Raw genomic sequence first — 21,076 nt, 5'->3', positions numbered from 1 at the left:
TGTAATGATTTTCATGCAAGAATTGACAAGATCACAGAGAAAGCCAGAGAACATTTGATTTCCTAACTTTGACAGAAAATATTTATTGGCAAATTGTGCAGTCAGAAGTCTATCAGCATAAAGCAAAGCTTTCAGTCATTTCCTACATCTGCAAATGTGGCAAATTTAGAGACCTGCAGCTCCTCCTAAACTTACACTATAATAATAGATTGTACTGGTTTCCTTATCCATTGCCATTATTAAGGATTAAGAATTATGTGAGAGGGATTCATACAGCATACTTGCATCTTACACTGTTACCTCTCTTGGATACAAAGTTCAAAACAGAACAGAACACTCCCCTTGCTTTTATCCTTTTCAACAAAATGTTGAATAGGCATAAAAATTGTTATGTATCAGCCTCAGTCAATTCTAGTCATGGAGATACTGACCTGTGCAGTCAATTTAAAGTCTTTTGTATTTGAATGATGCTACCACACTAACACAAGACTTTAATTGCAACTGATTAGGACTGCTTAAGGAAGGATTTAGGAAAAAAATAGCTACTAAAAACAATGGTTATACATTGTGCTCTATTTTAATGACAACAATAAATTTATTTGTTGATAGCATAATACTCCCAATTATCTTTGGAACAATCTCATTATTAATGCTGTGCTCATCCTCTCTTTCCTGCTTGATTCAGTAATTAATCTGTTTCTGGTCTCACACACTGCATAATCAGAGGAAACTGTCCTGTGGGTTTCTCAGTTCAAGTTTGAAATGCTTCTAGAAAGCACCAGATCTATTTTTTAGCTGTTAACACATAGAAGACCACTTTAATTAAAATAAATTTGAACTTTTATAAATGTGAACCTTTTTCTTAATTAAAGCACAGCCTAGGTTTGTTTTTTGTAGTGGTTTTTTTTTGGTTTTTTTTTTTTTTTTTTTTTACGGAAACAAGGAGTCAGAGTTCCTTCTGCAATAAAGAATGTGCCATTCTGACTTCACCAAAATGTCATCCAATTTACTTCATCAAAGTGTTTGGCCTTGTGCCCTAAAAAGGGAAAGCTATTATATGGGATTGCTCACTGACTCTGTGCAGGCGCTTTGACAGAAAAAATACTTGTTGTCAGCACAGTGATTAGGGTTGCAAATACCAGTGGTAATTTTCCATCAGAAAGAAAATCCCCAAACACCATGGTAGCTTGTAAGGGTCATGGGTGGTGGAAATGTTCTGTTGGACTGTTCACTGTCAGTTCAAAGCAAAAAAAAAAAAACCAAAAAGCAATCAGGCAACCTTCAAATGACACTAGTGAAAGCCACATTTGTACCAAACAAAAAGCAATTTGTGGTACACTTGCACAGATGATATGTTGGAAGCAAAAAGCTTACATACGTGCAAGAGAGACACAAGACAATTACTCTGGACATCACTAAATACAAAAACCCTATAAAGAGCAGGAACTTCTGAGAGTAGTCATGAACTGGTATCAAAAAATGGAGGAAGCACCTTGCTGCCCTATCCTTCTCCTCTCTTTCATCTGCTTATGGGCAGGGTTGGAAACAGCACACTGGGTTAAATGGATCCCCAGTGTGAGCCAGTGCAGCCACTCTTATGTATGATGAGCAGACATTAAGAGGATTATTCCTTGTATTCCATGGTGCAAATGACTGCAGGAATGATGCATTAGCTGATTGCATGAGGACAGACTGCAACAGATGACACTTTACTGGGTCAGCAGCTGTAAAGCACAGAGGAGGGAATATCCTGCTCCCTCCACGTAACACTGCAGCACAGCCTTTGCCTCAGGTAGGTGTCACCAGGGCCACACCCCTGAATGTTCCCAAGGCTACAACAGTGTTGTGCATGGAGCACTGCAAAAGAACAGGGGATTTAAGAGTTCCTGGTTCTCCCTTTATTTGATGTTGGAGTGGCAAATGCAGCACCCCCTGCACTAAGTTCCCTGGTGCACAGCAGGGCAGGTGTGACATGCACCAGTGCTGTCAAGGGTGCCAAAGTAGTTACAGCACTGCTCTTCTTACTCACAAAATGAAGACAATATGGTCTTCATTTCCTTCTTTACATGGTCTTCCCCTCTGTGACCATACAAAATAGCTCATGGCTGATTAAGGCTCCAAAAGACATGCAAGGTATCAAATAATCTGTTTTACTAAGAGTAAAATTGTGTGGCCAATGGTATGGAGATCTTCAAAGGCATTTTCTAATTCACAAGGTCACAGGTATTTTTATGAATGTTAAGTGGATGGAATAACTGATTTTTATTCAGTTATCAGTTCACAGAATTGTCATTCCGTTGCACAGATAACTTCAGGAAAATACAGAAAATTATTACATATGAAGAGTATCTGAAAAAAAAAATATCTCCCCAATGTATTACGCATCCTTTCCATTTTGTACCTAGAAAGTGATAAAAACATCATTGTTAGAAGGGGGAACAATGTCAGTAAATCATGCTAAACAAAACTGGTAACAAACATTGAAACATCTAGTATTTATAAATAAGTTTTTTGCCTTGGTTGCTACTAGCATATAAATACTGGGTCAGTTTCTTTCTGTCTGCTGTTCTGCCTTGCCATCATTTACACTATACTTTAATAACCACAGTTCAGCAAAGCTGCTTCAGATAGAAGTGATAAAAAGGAGAATCTCAGTGTTTGCAAAAGAAACATATCACTGCTTTTCAATAGAAAACTAATACCCTTTCCAGTTCAGCTTTCATTTCCTTTTGTTCTCCCAAGACTATTTATATATATGACCTTTTACCTGAGACTGTAGCTCTTAATAAACAGCTAAATGCTACTCTGTTTCACATCAGTACAATCTTAACCTACTGCCATAAACGTACAAAGGTCATGAGTTGTGATACGTAAGCAATAGAGAGATGTGGAAATCCATTATTTTTAGAGAGGACTGCAATATGTGAAAGGAAATGACAAACATAGTAACAATCCCATGATGCACCTCAATGCTACCAACTCCATCTGTAGAATATCGTGGTATTTTCCAGGACAAAGAGTAAAATGTGTCTCTACCCATGCAGAAAGACTGAATGCTACAAGAAGTTAAACTGGTAGTGCCAGGATCAAACATAATTCCAGAATTTGTAAAAGGTCACAAAGACGTGACTGAGGGAAAATATTCATTTTCCATGCCCATCCCCACAATCTGCGACTGAAACATCCCTATGTTATCAACACTGTTTCCAGCACAAATCCAAAGTACAGCCCCATACTAGCTCCTATGAAGCAAATTAACTCTACCCCAGCCTAAACCAGCACACTATCATATATAAACTGGAAGGAGGTTAAGGTGTCAATGACACACCCCGTAAGAAGCTTGTAGCAGAACTTAAGATCAAAAAATCCCCAAATTGAACATTTATGAAGTGGCACAAGAAGACTTCTCTCTTGGTGGGTTTACGTAACTCTGTGTGTATGTGCACAGATGTGTTCAGTAACAACAGAGCTCAGATCAATTCAGGGGAACATTTTATACTGTTTTTCAGTTTTGAAAACTGGAACCTGATTTATCTTTTTACTGTAATATTATTCATAAATGGAAAATGGATGATCTAAAAGCTGTGACCTAGATATGGGAAAAATCCAGGCTCTCCAGATCTATCTACATCTCACATTACAGTTGCTTAAACTCAGTCTTGAAAGAGCTAAATTGTATTTTCAGATCTAAAAATCAACATTCTCACAAGGAAAGAAGTTTTTCACAATGGAATTAATGGAATGCTACTTTCAAAAGAAATACCTGATCTGCAGCAAATTAGGGATTAGTGTCTCTACATTGTCTATATCTCTAAATTAGTCTTAGTGTCTCTATATTGTTCTAGTTACTCGTATAAGGTTCTCAGCACATGAAGAACAGACCCCTTTCTTAACACTGAAACTGAAATGTTCACTGCTGGCAATTAAGGTCAAATGCTGCTGGGATCTGCTGGACACATCAGATTTTCAAGAGTGTATGTATCCAGACTTTAGGAGCATCTGGTCCCATGCATCACATGCTCCTGTTGCTCTCAGACTGCCCTGAGCCCAATTTATGACAACGAGCTTTGAGGCACTAAAAGTGCTCCAGGCAGAGCAGGGTGCACCAAATCACCTTCTGGACAAACTGTGATATTCACAGTACTCACAGGAGGGATTTGAAAAAACTCATAGAATTTATACTGCAGTCAATGAGCATTTCACTGCCCTTAATATGGGAAAAGGAATTAATTTAGTGCTTACTCCTTCTGAAGCTCTCACCTTCAGAGTTTTCCAGATGAAGCTAATGGCAGAGGCCAGCAAGAATTAAATGCCACAGACAGAAAAATCTCTTACAATTCTTTACTTTGGGTCAGTTCTGACTGCCTGCAATGTGTCCTTGTCACAAAGACAACACTGACTGCTGATTTATACCGAGGGGATAATGCTGATCATTTTGTGTAACCTGATTAACTGAGTGACTAATTAAGGAGAAGCAGAATAAACACTGAGGAATCAAACAGGAGGAACTGAGATTTGTTTTAGCTGAATAATTCTCACCTTCTTGCTAATCTCCTTTTTCCCCCATGGGTACAGCAATGATGCTCAGCAACAGCTGGCTACTGGAGAAGCTCACATGCTTATTTTACCGTAGAATGTTTCTTGATGCTGACTTTGATGACTCCCCTTTGAAAATAGTGATGTACTGCCTGAGATGGATTGCTTCCAAGTGCTAAATCACAATGTCATACCCCTCCAAAAAAACCAAATAACCGAAATCCCCACAACAAAACAAACAAACAAACAACAACAATAAAAACCTCAAATAAACCCAAATCAATAACAATGAATGAAAAACATTTCAAATAAAACAAGTGCAAGTACAGAGCAGGACATACACATATGGATTTTATTTTCCCTCCATTTTAGCCATGTGGAATTACCATGGGACAATGATAGTACCAAAAAGTATTTGTTTCATGAAAAAAATGTGAGAAAGCAAAATTCTTAAGCACCTCAACTACAAAATTTATCAGCTATATTCAAACAACTTACAGTACACTAGAAGTATAGACAGCAGGAGGGAAAGAGACATTCATTATGCACCTGTCTTTGTATGTCCTGAATCTTGGCAAATTCCTTCTTATAATGTGTTAAAATTAAAACATGGCTGGTGAAATTCTAGCGAAAGAAGTATCAGCATAATAATTTATTACAGAGTTTAGGATTAGCATATTTGTGTAAATATTCAGGATTGCATTTAGCAACACCACAAGTGACAGATTTATAATCCTGTAAATGCTCCAGTAAATTTCAAGAGCAGAAACATTCTGGTTTAATAATATATACACAGGGTTGTCAAAGCCAGCAGAGCTAGAAGCACTGGAAAGCCATTTCAGAATTACACAAGGAATTGTTCAGGGTTTTTTTACTTGCCTTTCTGAATCACAGCCTAAACATAACCATCCTCCTCACTTCAGACTGAATTTCCTGTAGGTGAAGGGTTTGAAGGTTTATAAACTTTCCCCTACAGATCTCATATTGCTCATTTCCCATCAGCTCACATCTTAAAATGTCATTCTGGCTGAATCACAATACACCCTTACTATAAACATGTCCACCTGCTCGCTGGTGGACAACTGCAAAGTGAATTCTAGTTGAAGAAACACTAAACAAAAAAATGGAGACCAACTTCCACAGGTGCTCCTTCTCCTCATGCACTTTCCACCCCTCTTCACATCTCCCACGTGAACTCACTCCTACTCCTGGGGTCTCCTTAGTCCACGCAGGAGCAAACTGGTATGACTTGCCCAAATAAGGGGACACTGCAGAAAATGGAAATGTTTGTTCAGATCTTTGGAAAGGATTTCCAATGATCCGTTCCTGCTGTCTCCTGATGGGAAAGAATTAATCCAGTACTGAAAGCTGACCATTAACACGATGCTAAAATGGTCCCAGACATGAAAGAAGAATAAAGGAAACTATCTTGACCCTGCAGGCTTAGCCAGGGCAGTGTAACATGGATTAGAAACGGATGCCTTTTTTCCTGACGTAAATGAAGGGCTGCTCCTGTGTCTGCTGAGTGTATAACCCTGAGGTGACAGGGAAAGGGACTTATTTAGAGGGAGCCCATTAGTTGTGGAGTTGGTGGCTTCTCAGAAGTTTCTCCCAGATTTTTCAAGGGATTAAAACCTCATGCTATAGCTGAGGAAGGGAAAGCAGCATCTACAAGTGAAGACCTAGCTTTGCTCATGGGGAGTAATCATCTGAAACATTGTGGCTTTCAGTAGAGATGGAACTTTAAACTTAGTTGCAGAGGGACCAGTCAAGCCAAGATAGAGAACTTTGTGACAACTTACCTTTCTTTCCTACCTCTCCTCAGGGACAAAAGGCTCAAATCTTACCTCAGTATGAACGATCTGCTCAGAGTGTTCAATGGGAAGGAGCACTTTAAGCTAAGTTAGCTGGAGCACTCTCCTTGACAAAACAAAAATGCACTTCAGGGTCTTGTCTGGCTGGGACAGGAACTGCACACTTTGCACACACCAAGCATCCAGAGGTGCAGCCACACCTGCAGCAGGGGACTGCCTGCATGTCAGAAATCTCAGAGCAGGCTTGCACAACACTGTGTGCGCACTTGTGCTGCCATTTAAAGTGCAGAAATCTACTCTGTCAACTCATCCTTCCCACTGAAGTGGCAGCTCTGTCTAGAAGATTGGAAACAAGCAGGATAAAAATGCAGCAAGGTAATTGCATCTAAAATAAGAGGTTTTTTGAAACTATTTGTTTTTGCAAGAATCAGCAGGAGACCAATTTCTGCAGCTCTTCAGGGACTGAAACCTGCCTGTTCAGAGGTTATCAAAATGCACCTACAATATATCAAAATGATAAAACTGTACATGTATTTACTTGACTTTGTAGGACCAACTTTCAATTTGATTTTAATGTTATATTAATTTTCAAAATGTACTTGCTTTTTCTTCTGCATCAGATGAACAGTGTAAGTATTCTACCACCCAGCTGGGGAGGAATGGGAAAAGCCTTTTGCATTCCTGTTCCAAACATGTGATCAAACCAGGAATAACATAACATCCTCATAATGTCAGTGTTTGTGTGCCAGTGCAAATATTTATGTGTTCTGAGCTGACTGGTTCTTGAAACTAGAAGTGCTGTGAAGAAGGCATTGGAGGGAAAAGGTGAAAATACAACAGAAAAAAAAAAGATCTTGTAACCTGCATGACTAGGTAATAGAGTATATGTTTTATTTGAAGACAATACTGAGCTATAAACCATGCTGTTAAAGGAGACATGTTTCACCTCAAGCCAGCGGAAGGAATAATTCTAGAAATCTCCCAAGAGCATAGTCTGCCTGCCCAAATTTCCCTTGCCCCTTGAATATAAAAATCTTCACTGCCTATCTTTGATCATTAGAGAAGCTTAATGACTGTTATTCCAAGGTCCCAACTCATTCCAGTTGTAGCACTACCCCACTGGCTAGCGCTACAACATAAAACTACATGCAGCTGCAGTTCAAACAGCCATTCAAGACCTTTGCATATTAAAAGTCCTTGTTCAAAATTATAATTTCTGTTGTTACCATAGGTTTTGTAAACCTATTTCTTCCAGAAGATTACAAAATTAGCAGTATTGCAACTCAAGACTGACTAATAGCTCATTACATGATTTGTCATTCAGTTTACTAACACAAAAATCTATCAGGATCATATGGATTCACACTAGGAGTTCTGTTCCAAAGCAAAATATAAGCATTATTTTCTTAGGAACCCCTGACATTTGTAATGCGAAAATGCACAATAGTGAACCGTTTGCACACAACACTGCCTAATAAAAAACAGGTATTTATGATCCTGACAACTTGACCACAGAGCAAGCACCTAATCAGAATGTTCAACCCATTTCACCCATTTCTCTCTAACTAGCAGAGCCAACTGATAAACCGACTGAGACTCTTACTGACTTAGGAAATTGAAGTAAAGCTTGGATTTAGGATTGCAGTAATAGCTGCTTGCAAATGAGACCTGTAAACTCCAATAAACTCCAGTTTATTACAGAATTTTAAAAAAAACCAATAAATCAACCCCCATAATTCTTTTATTATAGGGCATTTCCAAATATAGATATATTTCTGAAGAAAGCACATGTTATACTTCCACCTGCTGGTCACCAAACTGGACAATCATCTGGTATCATTCTAATAAGCGGAACAAAATCCTTCCAGGCAAGGTGTCATGAACCTGACAGTCCAATTTCCCATTGAAAGTGAAACTATTCTAAGACTTTTTTTTTTTTGGTTAAAATTGTACTTTAAAAAAAAAAGTAGATGTTTCCAAAGGAACATTTTCCATAATTTCTAACTATAATATTACAATACGCCTCAGCAATGAGCAAGAGGAGGCTATACAGCCCTGAGAACAAAGCAGGCACTCAAATGCAACTTGCAGAGATTTCTAGCTGCCTTATTTTCTGAATTATGATCCACTGACAAAGAAAAGAAACTAAGAAATTCCTTTTACCTGGCATAACTTGTCTTTCCCAATGACTGAGCAACCTTTGAAAGAAGAAATGTAACTTGGTTTAAGGTGGTCCTGTGCCTCCTCAGTGCACATACATAATAAGAATGGTAGTTCAACCATCAACAGCCCTACTGAATCACGTCTCTTTTTCCCATCTCTAACACTAACTTTCGGCCTCCTTAAAACATATTTTCTTTAAGTTGCCACAGTCTGTGCCTGATTCAAATGCTCTTACTCCATCTGGAAGCCTGCAGCATTGTTGATTTCTCCTAGATATGACCAACACAGTAAACAAGATACACCTTGCTCCACTGGAGCTGTTTTTCCTTTCCAGTACACTGCTCCAAGAGAAGCTTGATGCTTCTATGGTTTCATCTAATGATCAACATATTCTAGTTTTCATTTGACTGCAAGAAGAGTGGGATGGGGCTGTGGGAATTCAGAGAAAAATGTAAACATGGAAAAGCGAGGAAGTGAAGGCAAGTGAGGAAGTGAAGTGAGAGTGAAGGCAATCATGGGAAAGGTAGCAGTGTAGTGACTCAGGGTGAAGTGCTGGCAATACAGTCAGGGATGTGGGGGAAAGGATGATGGAATACCCAACAAGGAAGCGAATGAGGTCATCTAAATCTCTCCTCACCCTCTTGCTGCTCCCAAAACAGAAGCTAAAAAAGTAAAATAAATGCAGATGAGTTTGGTAAAAGGCAAGTCTACAGTTTCTTCACTTTTCTTGCCATTCACTCCTCCCACCATCTTTCATGCTTAGAATGCAATACCCTTAAAATCAATAGGGCCTATGTTTATGAGAGCACTGTCCTGAGCATCCTACATTCTTCACTCCTTAGAACAGGATTATTTGGAAGATGCCTACCCACCTACCTGTAGATATATCAAAGGCTTTTCCAGAAGCAGTAACTTTGCCTACAAATAGCTTGCTTTTTCTGGACACTGTGACACAGGTCATGACAAATAACTCTCTGAGGCATTCTACTGTATACAATGGTTTGTGCATTAGCAATCTGGCAATCACTTTCCTCTACTGAATCTCATTATCACTTGGTTTTCTCTTCAAGTGTACCATCTCTAGAGTTTATTATACAAATTGACCAGGATAGGGGATATTTGCTAGGACACAAAAAATGTAACATTTGAGAATAATATGAAGCATCCTTTCATTGAGCCACCTGACAAATTAAAAAAAAACCTTCTTAGTACCCTTGCTACATGAAGTTAGATGATTGTGCTTCTTGTGTTTGAGTATGTGCCTTGATTAAACTAGAAACTTCCCACCCAAATTAGATGAACAACAAACAAGGTCAAATTTTTGCAGCAGGTTACAAGCAGAATTTGGAAAATATCAACAAGGTCCAAAGATGCAAACACAATGTGAACCCTTGTATTTAGGCATGGCTCTCTCAGGCAATCAACTGTCTCCTGAGGCAATGCAGTGGACAACACTTCCCATCTCACTTGAGTAATTACATCTTTTAGCATATTTTTTTTTAGTAATTCTGGTTTTCACCGTGTAATTTGATAGCCTGTGTCTCTCAACAGATGTGGGAAATTTCCCAGATCTCTAACTTACTGCAATCCCAATTACTGCTAAGTCGTTAGAACTGAAAGACTATCTTGACTTTTGGAACTGGCTGAGGCTTGAAGGAGAAGGAAATACATCTGAAGCTTTTCTTCTGGGCCTTTTTTTTTTTTTTTTTTAATATGTTCTTTTCCTGATTCTGTTGCTGGAGTGACCACCAGTGGCTACATATCACTGTCACTGGCCAAGCACAGCACTTCCACAACCCAGAAGTTACTGTGACACTGGTCAGCTATCAGTGCTTCTACCTCCTTCCACAGAAGCATTTCAGCTGAGTGCTAGTAACAGCTAAAAGACAACTAAATACAGCTAAATACTTCCTCACTGATTCACCCATAAGAAAACCAGCAACCCTTCTAAAGGCAACTGAGCCCAGTTTACAGGGATTCAGCAGAACCTCCTGTGATACATCACAAAGGCAGAGATGTTATCAGCTGATTTCCTCTGAATGGCAGAACCTGGGCTCACACCAAACTTCCTGTCCTGTCAAGGTCAATGACACTGTATTTTTAGAACTTATTTTCTGACAACTTCTATTCCAGACAGTGAAGGCTAAAGTGATTTTATCAGTGGGTAAAGCCCTACCAAGGAAAGGCACATAGTTCAACCCTTCCAAACTCAAAAATTCACACCCTGTGAAAGAGTAATTATCAGCACAGTTTACACACAATAAGAAATGAGGCAACTGCAAACCATCCTCATAACCATTTCCTGCAGACTTGAGGTTGCTTCCTGTGGTAGAGACAACACAAGCCAGAACAAGGCACTTTTGGCTGCCCTACTTGTCAGCTTTCGAATTTTAAAAATCCTTTGATGTTACACACCAGCCCTCTTCCCATCAAAGGCACAATACTCTAACTACACCACTTTTCTTTAAGAGCTCCGATGTACTTCCTTCGAAGAGTAACTCTTACTTAATGCTTCTCTTCAAGTGCATTCAGAAGTGGCTGAGTCAGAACGCCTGACTTTTAAACTCAGGTGCATGTTTGAGACAGGCAGACTTCATGCAAAGGCAAAGGTTAGAAACCTCACACTGTCCTAGAGTACCAAAATTCATCATCACTGGAGTACACCACCATGTCAGAAGCCCTGAACACTTTTTAGAATTATTCTGTCTCCTCGTTTAAAAACATTTAAATTTCAGTGAATATATTTTCTGTATAAGTAAGTGTGTAGCCAACAAAGAATAAGATGTTTAACAGAATGAACTTCCACACCAGTCATGAAAATTAGCCTATCAGCAGAATCAGTGTGTAAACTGCATGCCAATCAATAACACAGAACATTATTACAAGAGTTTGCCTTCCATTTATCTAAAAGATTTCTGAATTGAAGCCTGAAATAAGTCTGAATTATTGATCTGCTGTGAGAAAATGAAATATTAGAGATACTCACTTTTACCAAAATTATTTTTGCTAACTCTTCACATACAGGCTTTTCTTCATCCTTCTTCAAGCCTTCTAATTCAAATAAGGTATTGTAATTTTCCAGAATTTTTGTCATAATCTTGTTGCAGATCTCCTGTTCCTTTATCCCTTCAAATCCAGAGGGCACACTAGAATTGGAGAGATGACAAAGCAGAGTGTTACAGGGACTCAACATACAAAATGTCCTGCAGAGGGTCTCTGTAACATTCCATTTGTGGATACAGACTGGGTGGCAGGTGCAGGAAACTCTGAACTGGAAAGAAGGCCTGTGCCTATGTTGGCAACAACTCTTACAGTTTGTTTGCAGTTTTTCTTATAGATATTAAATACAAGAGCTGTTGGCCGATCCACCCTCTCCAGAGAATCAAGGCAGGGATAGAATTGAGACAACCACCAAATGAGGTGCCACTAACTCTGCTGTAAGCTGGATTTCACAACCCACAGTGCAGACAGCTCAGGCATGTAGATGTTCTGAACTGTTAATTCAAGAGTCAGATTCCTCCAAAACCTGGGTTTGTAATAACCTCAAAGGTACACAAGAAGGATAAGTGAAAAAATGAAGAAATCCCAAATGCTAAGCAAAGCACTGAATATTAAACAAGGTCTTTGCCTTCGGATGACCCGATGCTGTACACCAGATTTTTTAATCTAACTTCTGAGTTATCATTTCTTTTGAAAGTAGGGTCATAACTCAAACGGCTTTCTAAAACATGGAGATGGATGCTGCCTGTTGCAGAAGAGCCTAAAAGATTAATACAAAATGGTTCCTAAGCTCCATTTTCTGGGAGAATAACCAACTACTTGGCTGCTGAAGAAGTGGCTTCTTTCTCTCTTGAAAAAGGCCCCTTTGCAGCTTATTACAGACCTTAAAGGCACACAGAAAAGGGAAGATACTGTATGTATCTGCATGTTTCCTTATTTATTTCACACAACTCTCTCAAGAAGCAAAAAATGCATGTCACATGCAACAGAGCTCATAATTCATTAAAGCTTCTAGTGATCATCTGCTGGAATATAAATTTTCTGCACACTTTATTGGACGATTTTATTGGCCCCAAACTGATTTAAATTCCATTTTAATGCAAAAATACAATATCTGAAGAATATTATGCAATCATTCAGTGCTACCTATTGTATAGTATTTCCAGTAGACACAGTCTTCTCAGTAAGCCACAAAGTGGCTTCATGGATGTGAATTTCCCAAATACCTTACAAAGGTTGCAGAGACTGATGATCAGGAGTAATGAAACACAGGAAACATTTAGAGTGAAGAAACAGAGAAGCCAAAACAAACAAAAAAAGTTTCAAGTACCTTTTGGCTGAAGACAAGAAGACGTTATGTGAGAAGAAAACACCCCAAACCCCCAAAAGCAAAATAAATTTCCCCTGAGCTATCTTACTTGAAAGTAAACCATTGCTTACTGCAAGGAGTAAATAAAAATTTACAAATAACTACCTACCCTAAAACTGTAACTGCAGTTTATTGGGGACAGATGTGCATTTCAACAAGAAGGCTCTGAAAGCTGATGCTCCCAGAAACTTGTCATCAAAAAGTGCCTTTCTGTAGGGACTATTGATCCTTCTCAATGCTTTATTCATACATTTTCATGTCAACAGGGAGAGTAACCCACTGCAGCAGAACACATCTTTCTAAACTCCAAAAGTCTTTATTGCTATCATTTCAACATTTAATACATGCTAGAGTAGCAGGACCTGAATTTTAAAGGATTTAATTATTTTACACTGTAGAATATTGGCAACTGTAAAAATGTGTCAGTCTCAGCTGATTGATTTCTTTAGTGTGGAAGCTGACCTCAGACTAAATGAAGAACAAATGGGCCAACTTCTATTGATGGATGTGCATGCAAGCTCAGGCCAATTCACTTTGAAGAATGCCACATATTCACTAAAACTTAGTAAGTGGCCTGAAGGAAGTGTATGTATGCAGTAGGCCCATGCAATTATCCTGATTGAAGGAAACTCCTCTTGCCATGCTAAATGATGTGCTCCAGTGTTGGCATGCTGCAAAGCCTGCCTGCTTGCTAGCTGAGGCAAATCCTATTACCTTCCTGATTCGTTTCTCCAAAACAGAGTACAACTTAAGTAATGGCACCCCTATGAATCTCATTCCCAGGAAAAGGACTGAAAATGTAATAGAGCATGTGCAAGCCAAAATAAAGACTCCAGATAGCAGACTTTTCACCTAAGCCACATCTGCTGGGAAGTACAGCCAACAGTTGCCTACTGGCAACAGCTAATACAAAAAAATCTCTATCTGGTTGAAAAACAGTCCAGTCTATAAAGTTTCCATAAAGCAAAAAAACTTAATTTCTGCCCAAACCGATTACTTTCCTGCCCTCCCTTCCCCACGCTACCTTGTCAGTAAAAAATTTTTAAATCAAACCTGTGAAAAACCCAACATACTATTCTGAATAATTCTGTATGATTAGGGTGAGATATATATGCAAAACACAAGGCTAAAGCTCATGGCTTCATTCTTTTTTAACACCTCTCTCTGAGTGTAACTAAGCAAAGGACCATGAATTGATTTATTTTAATGGAAATGTAACATATTTTATTCATTGCCACCTCTCTGCCACTTAAACAGGCATATTTAACAAAGTTTCTAATATATTTCTCCTATAATTGCTATTATTAGACCTCAATCACGATAAGGACTATTACACTCTATGAGCTCTCCATGGTGACATTTTCCTTTCAACAAATATATGCTGAGCTGAAGATAAGTTTATATTATGAGCACACACCACCCTGCCTATTTATACAAAGTAAACTCCATCTGCTGCCACACTGCATGATCTACCAGTTTGACTAGACTTTTCTGAAAATGTGTGTAAAAAAAATAGCATTTTACTGCTATTCATTTTACAGCTCTTCTCATTCTGAAAAGTCATGACATCTACAAATGTCACTTCAACTGACTAAAAAAAGCCAGATCTGTGAGAAAATATTCTCTCACACTTCCACTTTCCTGATGTACACCCTAATCCTTGGAAAATTTTCATGATCATTTGTGAAGATCTTGTTAAAACATAACAGTATAAAACCGTTCATAGTCATGGTTCCCTTATGTCTATTTTCATGTTAATTAGGCACTACAACTGCGATGCTTTGAGAGTTAGACACACAATTTACTCCAGTTACAAAATCCTCAACAGAAGGACTTCATCCCCTTACAGTCACATATGTACAAAGTATTTCAGTAGCAGCACCAGAAGCATCAGTTTCACTACCACAAACACCAGAAGGGTGCCATAAACCTGCAATTTCTATGGTTATTTCTAGAAGAAAAAGGGTTGATAAATTCAGATCTCTTTTAGCGATTTGAACGGGAAAACTCCCACTGAGGTTATCACAGTGGCTTGCAAAATCATCAACAGACACACAGCATAGGCAGAGCAGAAGCAAATTCCCTCATGTCCCCTCCCTTAGATTCCCCAGACACCTGCCCTTCCCAGAGAGATGCTCTGAGTAATCTGTGTGCAAAGCACAGTATGTCCACTTCAGGTATTTGGAAAAAATGTGCCTTGTCTAAATGAAGCACCAGCATTAACAGTATCTGGCACAGTGAAAAAGGTCAAGACCAAAGGTACATCAGTACCACAAGTTTTGCAGGCTATTAAAAACTGAAATTATTGGTGAAGTCATTTTAAAGCATAAAAAGCAGTAGTTCTCAAAACATTACTTGGTAATCAGATCAGACTGTCAGCTCATTTCAAAATCTGATACCCAGCAGCATTTCACACTTCTGCACAATGTCCTACCAGCATGGCTGGCCCACCCAGTGCAGCTCTACGCAGCTCCTGTCCATGCAGACACCACACCCACGCGTTCCTTGCGTTTTCCAGACTGAGTCCATGTCTCTTTCCACAGGGATGCTCAGGAAAGCTTGTCTCAAAGGGTTAAACTACAGCAAGGCTCTGTGTCACAGCTTTTACTCAGAGGTCAAGTAACCTGAGGTCAGATTAACTCACTGTGAAAGAATTCCTTACATCTCAGGCATTTAGTTAAATAAATTTACCTCAGGGTCTCTGTAACAAGCTCTAACAGAATGCAGAGTGGGCTTTCCACACAGTGAACCTCCAGACTCTACTGAGAGCAGTGCAGTGACACACGCAAACATGACTGCATGTGGCACAGGACAGGCATCACTACAAGGCTCTGTCACCATCCACCACACCTGGGAAATCTGCTTCAAGTGGCCAGGAGGACCTGGGAAGTAGTAATCTGTCTATAATGAGCTGAACTGAGGTCACTGAACTGATTTCCTCAGGCAGCAACTGCTGACACTTCCCTGTCACAACTGAGAACCAGAGATTTGCATGTGAAAGGGTCATCTCATTATGAATTCCCAACAGCGTTTGACCCCACCCTGTCTGAGATGAAAGATGCACATTACCATTTCCCCAAGTGGTTTTCCAGAAGCAGCTTGCATGGAATGACAGCACTGTAATCCTAATTTACAATTACAGGGGGCTATATGCTCTACAGACTACTTTTGCTGCTTGTACAGTACCTTTTCTAGAGAAGCACCACAGTCCCCTTACCATCCTCCCAGGGAATCCTGCCAGAAATGAAGGGACTCAAAGGACAGGAAACACTGCATGGATTTTTTTGTTTCTCCAGCCCCGGCAAAACCTCAGTACCTCAGATGCCCATGAGTCCCTCAACAAGCACAAGTGGAGATTTTGAGAGTAGAGTTGCAGTAATTTATAGAGGCTACAACTCGAGGCAGTATGTTCTGCGCCTCTAGGCAGACTTCACTGCGTCTGTAACAGATGCAACCTCGGGCCATAACTCGTCCACTTCAGGTGATGAAAGGGATTTGTCCTAACACACCAGTCCACAAACTGGTACAGCTGAAAACAGGCACATATTCATGTCTGCAGACTCTGCTGCAAGATCACAGTCTAATAAGTAGCTAAAGATACAGCAACACTCACTTGAGACAGCTGTTCATCTCAGTCTGTGTGATTCTGTTACATGCTCTGCATCACTTGCAGGCTTACATCTCTCCAGTCTGGGTGAAATGCAATGACACATACAACTACTGAGATTTTGCAGAAGTGCTTTAGCTCCTGTGATACTGGAGCATCAACTCTGGGGCACATACCTGCCTGCCTGTTAAAATCTGTTCCAGATTATTTTCTCTAAGCCTGGCCTAAATCAACTCAGTAATTCTGCTCTATCAGGATTGCTTGCAAAGTAACAAATAATTCATTAAAAATAATAGCACTAATAAATAATAATAAAACAATAGCACATAATGAATGACAATAATTAATAATAAAATGTAAAATGCAGGCAACACAGGTAGCAGGAAGCAGTTAGAGCGATGCTGCTATAAAGGCTTTACTGACTGACTTCATTTATATGCAAAATCTTTTGCTTCAGCAAAAGTTCCATTTTTCATCACAAAATTACAGTGACAGTAGGCATCTTAGAGAGTGCAACCTACATAAAGGGGGACAAATGGCAGTCCATAACCTAATATCACCTTACAAAAGTGCATTGCTCTCATTGCCAAATGTTTCAAAGGGGAGGCTCTTCAGAGACTCTCCTTTTGATTGTATTTGAGCTGTATTGCTGAGCTCAAATATTCATGAGTATTTAATATGATTATGGATGAGAACATTTATAGCCTTGCTATATTATACTTGATGCTTTAAACTGTCATTATAGGGTTCAGCATACTGAATACTTACAAAAAATTCCTTTACAGTGCTGGATAATGCAGTATTTAAAATCTATATAAACCCTTTCTATATTAAAGGTTATGGCTGCATGCTCCAATTTGCAATCATTCATGTTTAAACAACAATATTCAGGACCCAGTTTGCCCCTGATGCTGGATGCACATTTGTTTTGAAGACTGATGCAGGATTGGGGCTGCACTGCTGAAAACAAAGCCCATCCACATAATGTTCCGAAGGCCAACATTACTCACTGAGGAGTATTAATTCAGCCCCTCTGCTTTCAATTCAGTTTTGTATACCCAATCCATGCAGGCTCCAAGGCTGCTAGAAACCAAGGTAAGATGTTCATGCATAACTACAGACCAGATTTTAATTCTTTCAAGTTCAGCATCTCTGAAATACCTACATCTACCCTACAATCTACCATCTTCTCCACATCCAAAGATATTTCTTGTTACCCTTCATGTTACATAATCATCATACATAAATAACTGTATCTAACTCCAGCATTTTAACTGGACACCTGTATTTGCCAGCCACTTTAGGGGAGATGGAGCAATCCCTCACAACACACTTTATCTCTGTTGGAATGAAACATAACCAAGTTCATGAGGGCTTGAATAATGTAGGCCACAGATGGAGATCATTGTTTGAGAGAGAGCTGCAAAAAATGGTGCAAATGCATCCTCTGATTACGCTGTTATACCTCATGTCTTACCATGCCAACCAAAGGACAGGATAAGGGCAGCAGCTCCTTTGATACCCATCTCCTGGAGAGCAGAGAGGAGAGAAAACCTCTCAATTTTATCACAAGCTGTTAGAGCCAAGCAGAGCCCACATAGCAGGCCTTAACTAAGGCTATGTCTCTCCAGGAGCTGAAAGTCAGGTCAATGGACAATAACTTCCTCCAAGAGTAATCACACTGCAAATGTTAATACTCTACACAGATTAGCTCAGTGTCAGAAAAGACAGCTATTTTTGTTCCTTCATGCTTGTAGTTCCTCCAGGGCTGTATTTCTCAATATACTTGACCTTTCCCTTCCATCACAATAAATCTGAATAAACCGAGTTGGGAGAAAACAGTGAACCAAATCTCAAATCTTTTTTTGAGCTGTTTGACCTTGCACTCGACATGTTCTTGTATCTTACATCACACTTCATTATAAGGAATGCAAATAGCCATTTTTTCCCTTCTATTCATTAGAAATACAGAAAGCACAAGATAATCTTTCTTAAAAAAGCACTAGTGCAGTTTGTCAAAGAGCAAGTAAGGAAGCAGGGGAAGTACTGGATAAGATAAAAGCAATTAAGGGTTAAAGGTTTAGGAGATGGGATACATTACAGAGGATATGATGTAGAAAAACATAATGAGCTTAAGAGAATTAAAATGAAGTCTAAATAATCTGGAAAGTGGCCAAGCAGCATGATTTATTCAACTGTTAAACAACTTCAGTTATGGAGTAGGAGATACTATGCTTAAGTAGCTAAATTGTCACTAAAAATTGCCAAAAGAATTGCCAAAGAATTGCCAAAAGAAGTCCTTCACTACCAGCAGATGGGCTTTATCTTCTCTGACACTGTGCATTAACTACACAAATTGACATTACTTTTAGACATGAGTGTGAATTTCTGACAGAAAAATCTCAGTTCTCCCTGCGTTGGCAGTATAATTGCTGACAAGTTGGATGCTGAGCCTCCTTTCCTTGTCGTGGAGAAACCCCCTGTGCACTGCTGTGAACAAACAATGCAAAGCAAGAGGAGCAACCGCTTCAGCTTCCTGCCAACATTTAATTTCTGCAGCTTCTCCATGGGCTACCTGCAGCCAGTAGAGAGAGACAGTCCTTACCAAGCAGGCTTCAGGCAGCCTTACTCTGTAGCTCTGAAATGTGTTCTGAGGATCTCCTTCTGGATGCTTGGCCAACCAACTGGTTAAGCCCAAGACCTAAAAACAGTGCTGCAAGTTCTTTCCTTCCTCTATCAAATCTTTGTTGGTACAGATAGTCACAGTTCCAGCAGTGTAAGACTGCATCCATTAAGACAGGAGAAAACGGTATTTGAACTGTTGCTCACAATCTTCCTGTCTGGAGCACAAGAATGAACTGCCTTGAAAAGATCCAGACCTGATGGAACATATAGCTGAAATACCAGATGGTGAAATTTAGTTTAACTTAAAATCTACATCCCTTATTCTAACCTATTTGGATCTTTTAAAACACATTAGCCCTTTGGTAAGGGTGAAGCCTTGCTTTCAATGCCCTTTTGCCACATGAGCTTTTATTTCAAGGTGTCACATCTGCTGGGCTGGTCACACTCACAATAGACTCATGAGCTTTGGTTTTTCACCTCCAGTGAACTCTGCCTTCCTCAGTCTTCTGCAATGGAATGAGGTGTTCCCATCTCTGTACCTTACAAAAACTCTTATATCTTTTCCATGCTGTCTTACGAGCAGAAATCAGTTGCAGCAACAACTATAGAATTTTTAACACATACACTTCGGTTTAATATTAGGAATGCCAATTGCAATTCTGAACTGCAATTCTCCACATTCTACACCCAAAAATATGTGCAGCTAATTTTTAAACTCTCCTCAAAGAAGTGATGAGTAAACTAAAAATTATTCTAATAGCCACTTGGGAGCTTGAGTCATAGCGATTTAGCTATTGAACTCAAATTCTTCTAATTACTTTCTTTGTTCTGAACTCTGCTAATACGTTTAGACAGGAATTCCCAAACTACCCATATGAATGCAAGTTTAAAAAATTGTTTTGCTTTTCCTTGTCAGAAATTCACAGTAGTGTGCTTACAGTAATTCTCATCTTTTGAGCATTTTTTGTTTCAGAGAGGAAAACAATTATGTTTAAAATATACGTTATCTTTTTGTACTAACAGAGCAAATGTTTAATCCTGAAATTCACCTTCATCATCCACCAGCAACATCTTAAGATAAGGCAGCTGTGTAGTCGCTAGGACAAGCTTTAGTTTAAGTGTCTCACTCCTCCATGTTCTCTCCCTAATCAATGGAAAAATATATGCTCCTTAAAAAGACAGCAGGAAACATCTAGCCTAGGTACAAGGAACTGTCTCAACATATTACAGAAACCTAATTTCTATTTTCTCTCTTTAAAGAAATCTGTGTCTTTCCAAGAGGAAATTCAGGGGAATAGATTAAATTAATTGCTTCACAAGACTAAGTTTTACTAGACAACTCAGTGTTAGTCCAGAGTGACGTTTTACAAAGATCAATACAAATGCAACATTGATACAAGGAACTCACTTGTCTCTTCTTGGTGATTTCACAACTGATGACTGAGCTGAACTGCTTAGGTGTCTCTCATGTCAAAGACCTTGGATGCCAGGCTCATTGCAGAGGTGAAGGTGCTAACGCTGCCCTGCATCACTGCAGTGACTCAACAGAAACCTTCTCATTCAAGAGTGCTCTTGCACCTGGAAATAACTGTTCTGGCTACTGCTGCAAGCTCCACCAGCACATACATGTCTTCAGCACAAGAACCCAGGAACTGCACCCAGAGAAAGAACCCAGTAAAGCTATTGACCCCATTAAGGAGTTCTATGAGACCAGTGGATCTCCACAAGCTCCAGAGCAGTTTCTGAATACACTAGAAGGACAGAGAGACCACAATCATTTGCATCGGAGGGCAGACACCAGATCACAAGGTCAAAAATGCAGACAGTATGCAGCATCCATCTCTAGAAATTATATAGCACCTCGGTGCTGCATTAGAGTCCTTTTCCACCAAAGATCATTTGTCAAAGGCTTCTGGAGATAAGCACTCATATCAACTGATAGCAAAGGAAGAAAACTGTATG

At 39.4% G+C, this 21,076-nt stretch overlaps 1 protein-coding gene across 8 annotated transcripts in view; it reads right to left on the bottom strand.

Annotated features, from left to right (window-relative positions):
* FAM13A (family with sequence similarity 13 member A) overlaps window positions 1–21,076 on the bottom strand; it is a 120,111-nt gene that overhangs the window by 83,364 nt on the left and 15,671 nt on the right. For all 8 annotated transcript variants that reach the window (XM_072927726.1, XM_072927728.1, XM_041715507.2 and 5 more), the window contains exon 5: window positions 11,500–11,659. In XM_072927726.1, coding sequence (XP_072783827.1) covers window positions 11,500–11,659 — 160 coding nt within the window. The remainder of the gene's footprint in view (window positions 1–11,499; window positions 11,660–21,076) is intronic.

Source organism: Taeniopygia guttata, chromosome 4, assembly GCF_048771995.1.
Source record: "Taeniopygia guttata chromosome 4, bTaeGut7.mat, whole genome shotgun sequence".
Taxonomy (NCBI): Eukaryota; Metazoa; Chordata; class Aves; order Passeriformes; family Estrildidae; genus Taeniopygia; species Taeniopygia guttata.
The sequence above is the reverse complement of the archived record's forward strand: the minus strand, read 5'-3'. Positions and strand labels throughout refer to the sequence as shown.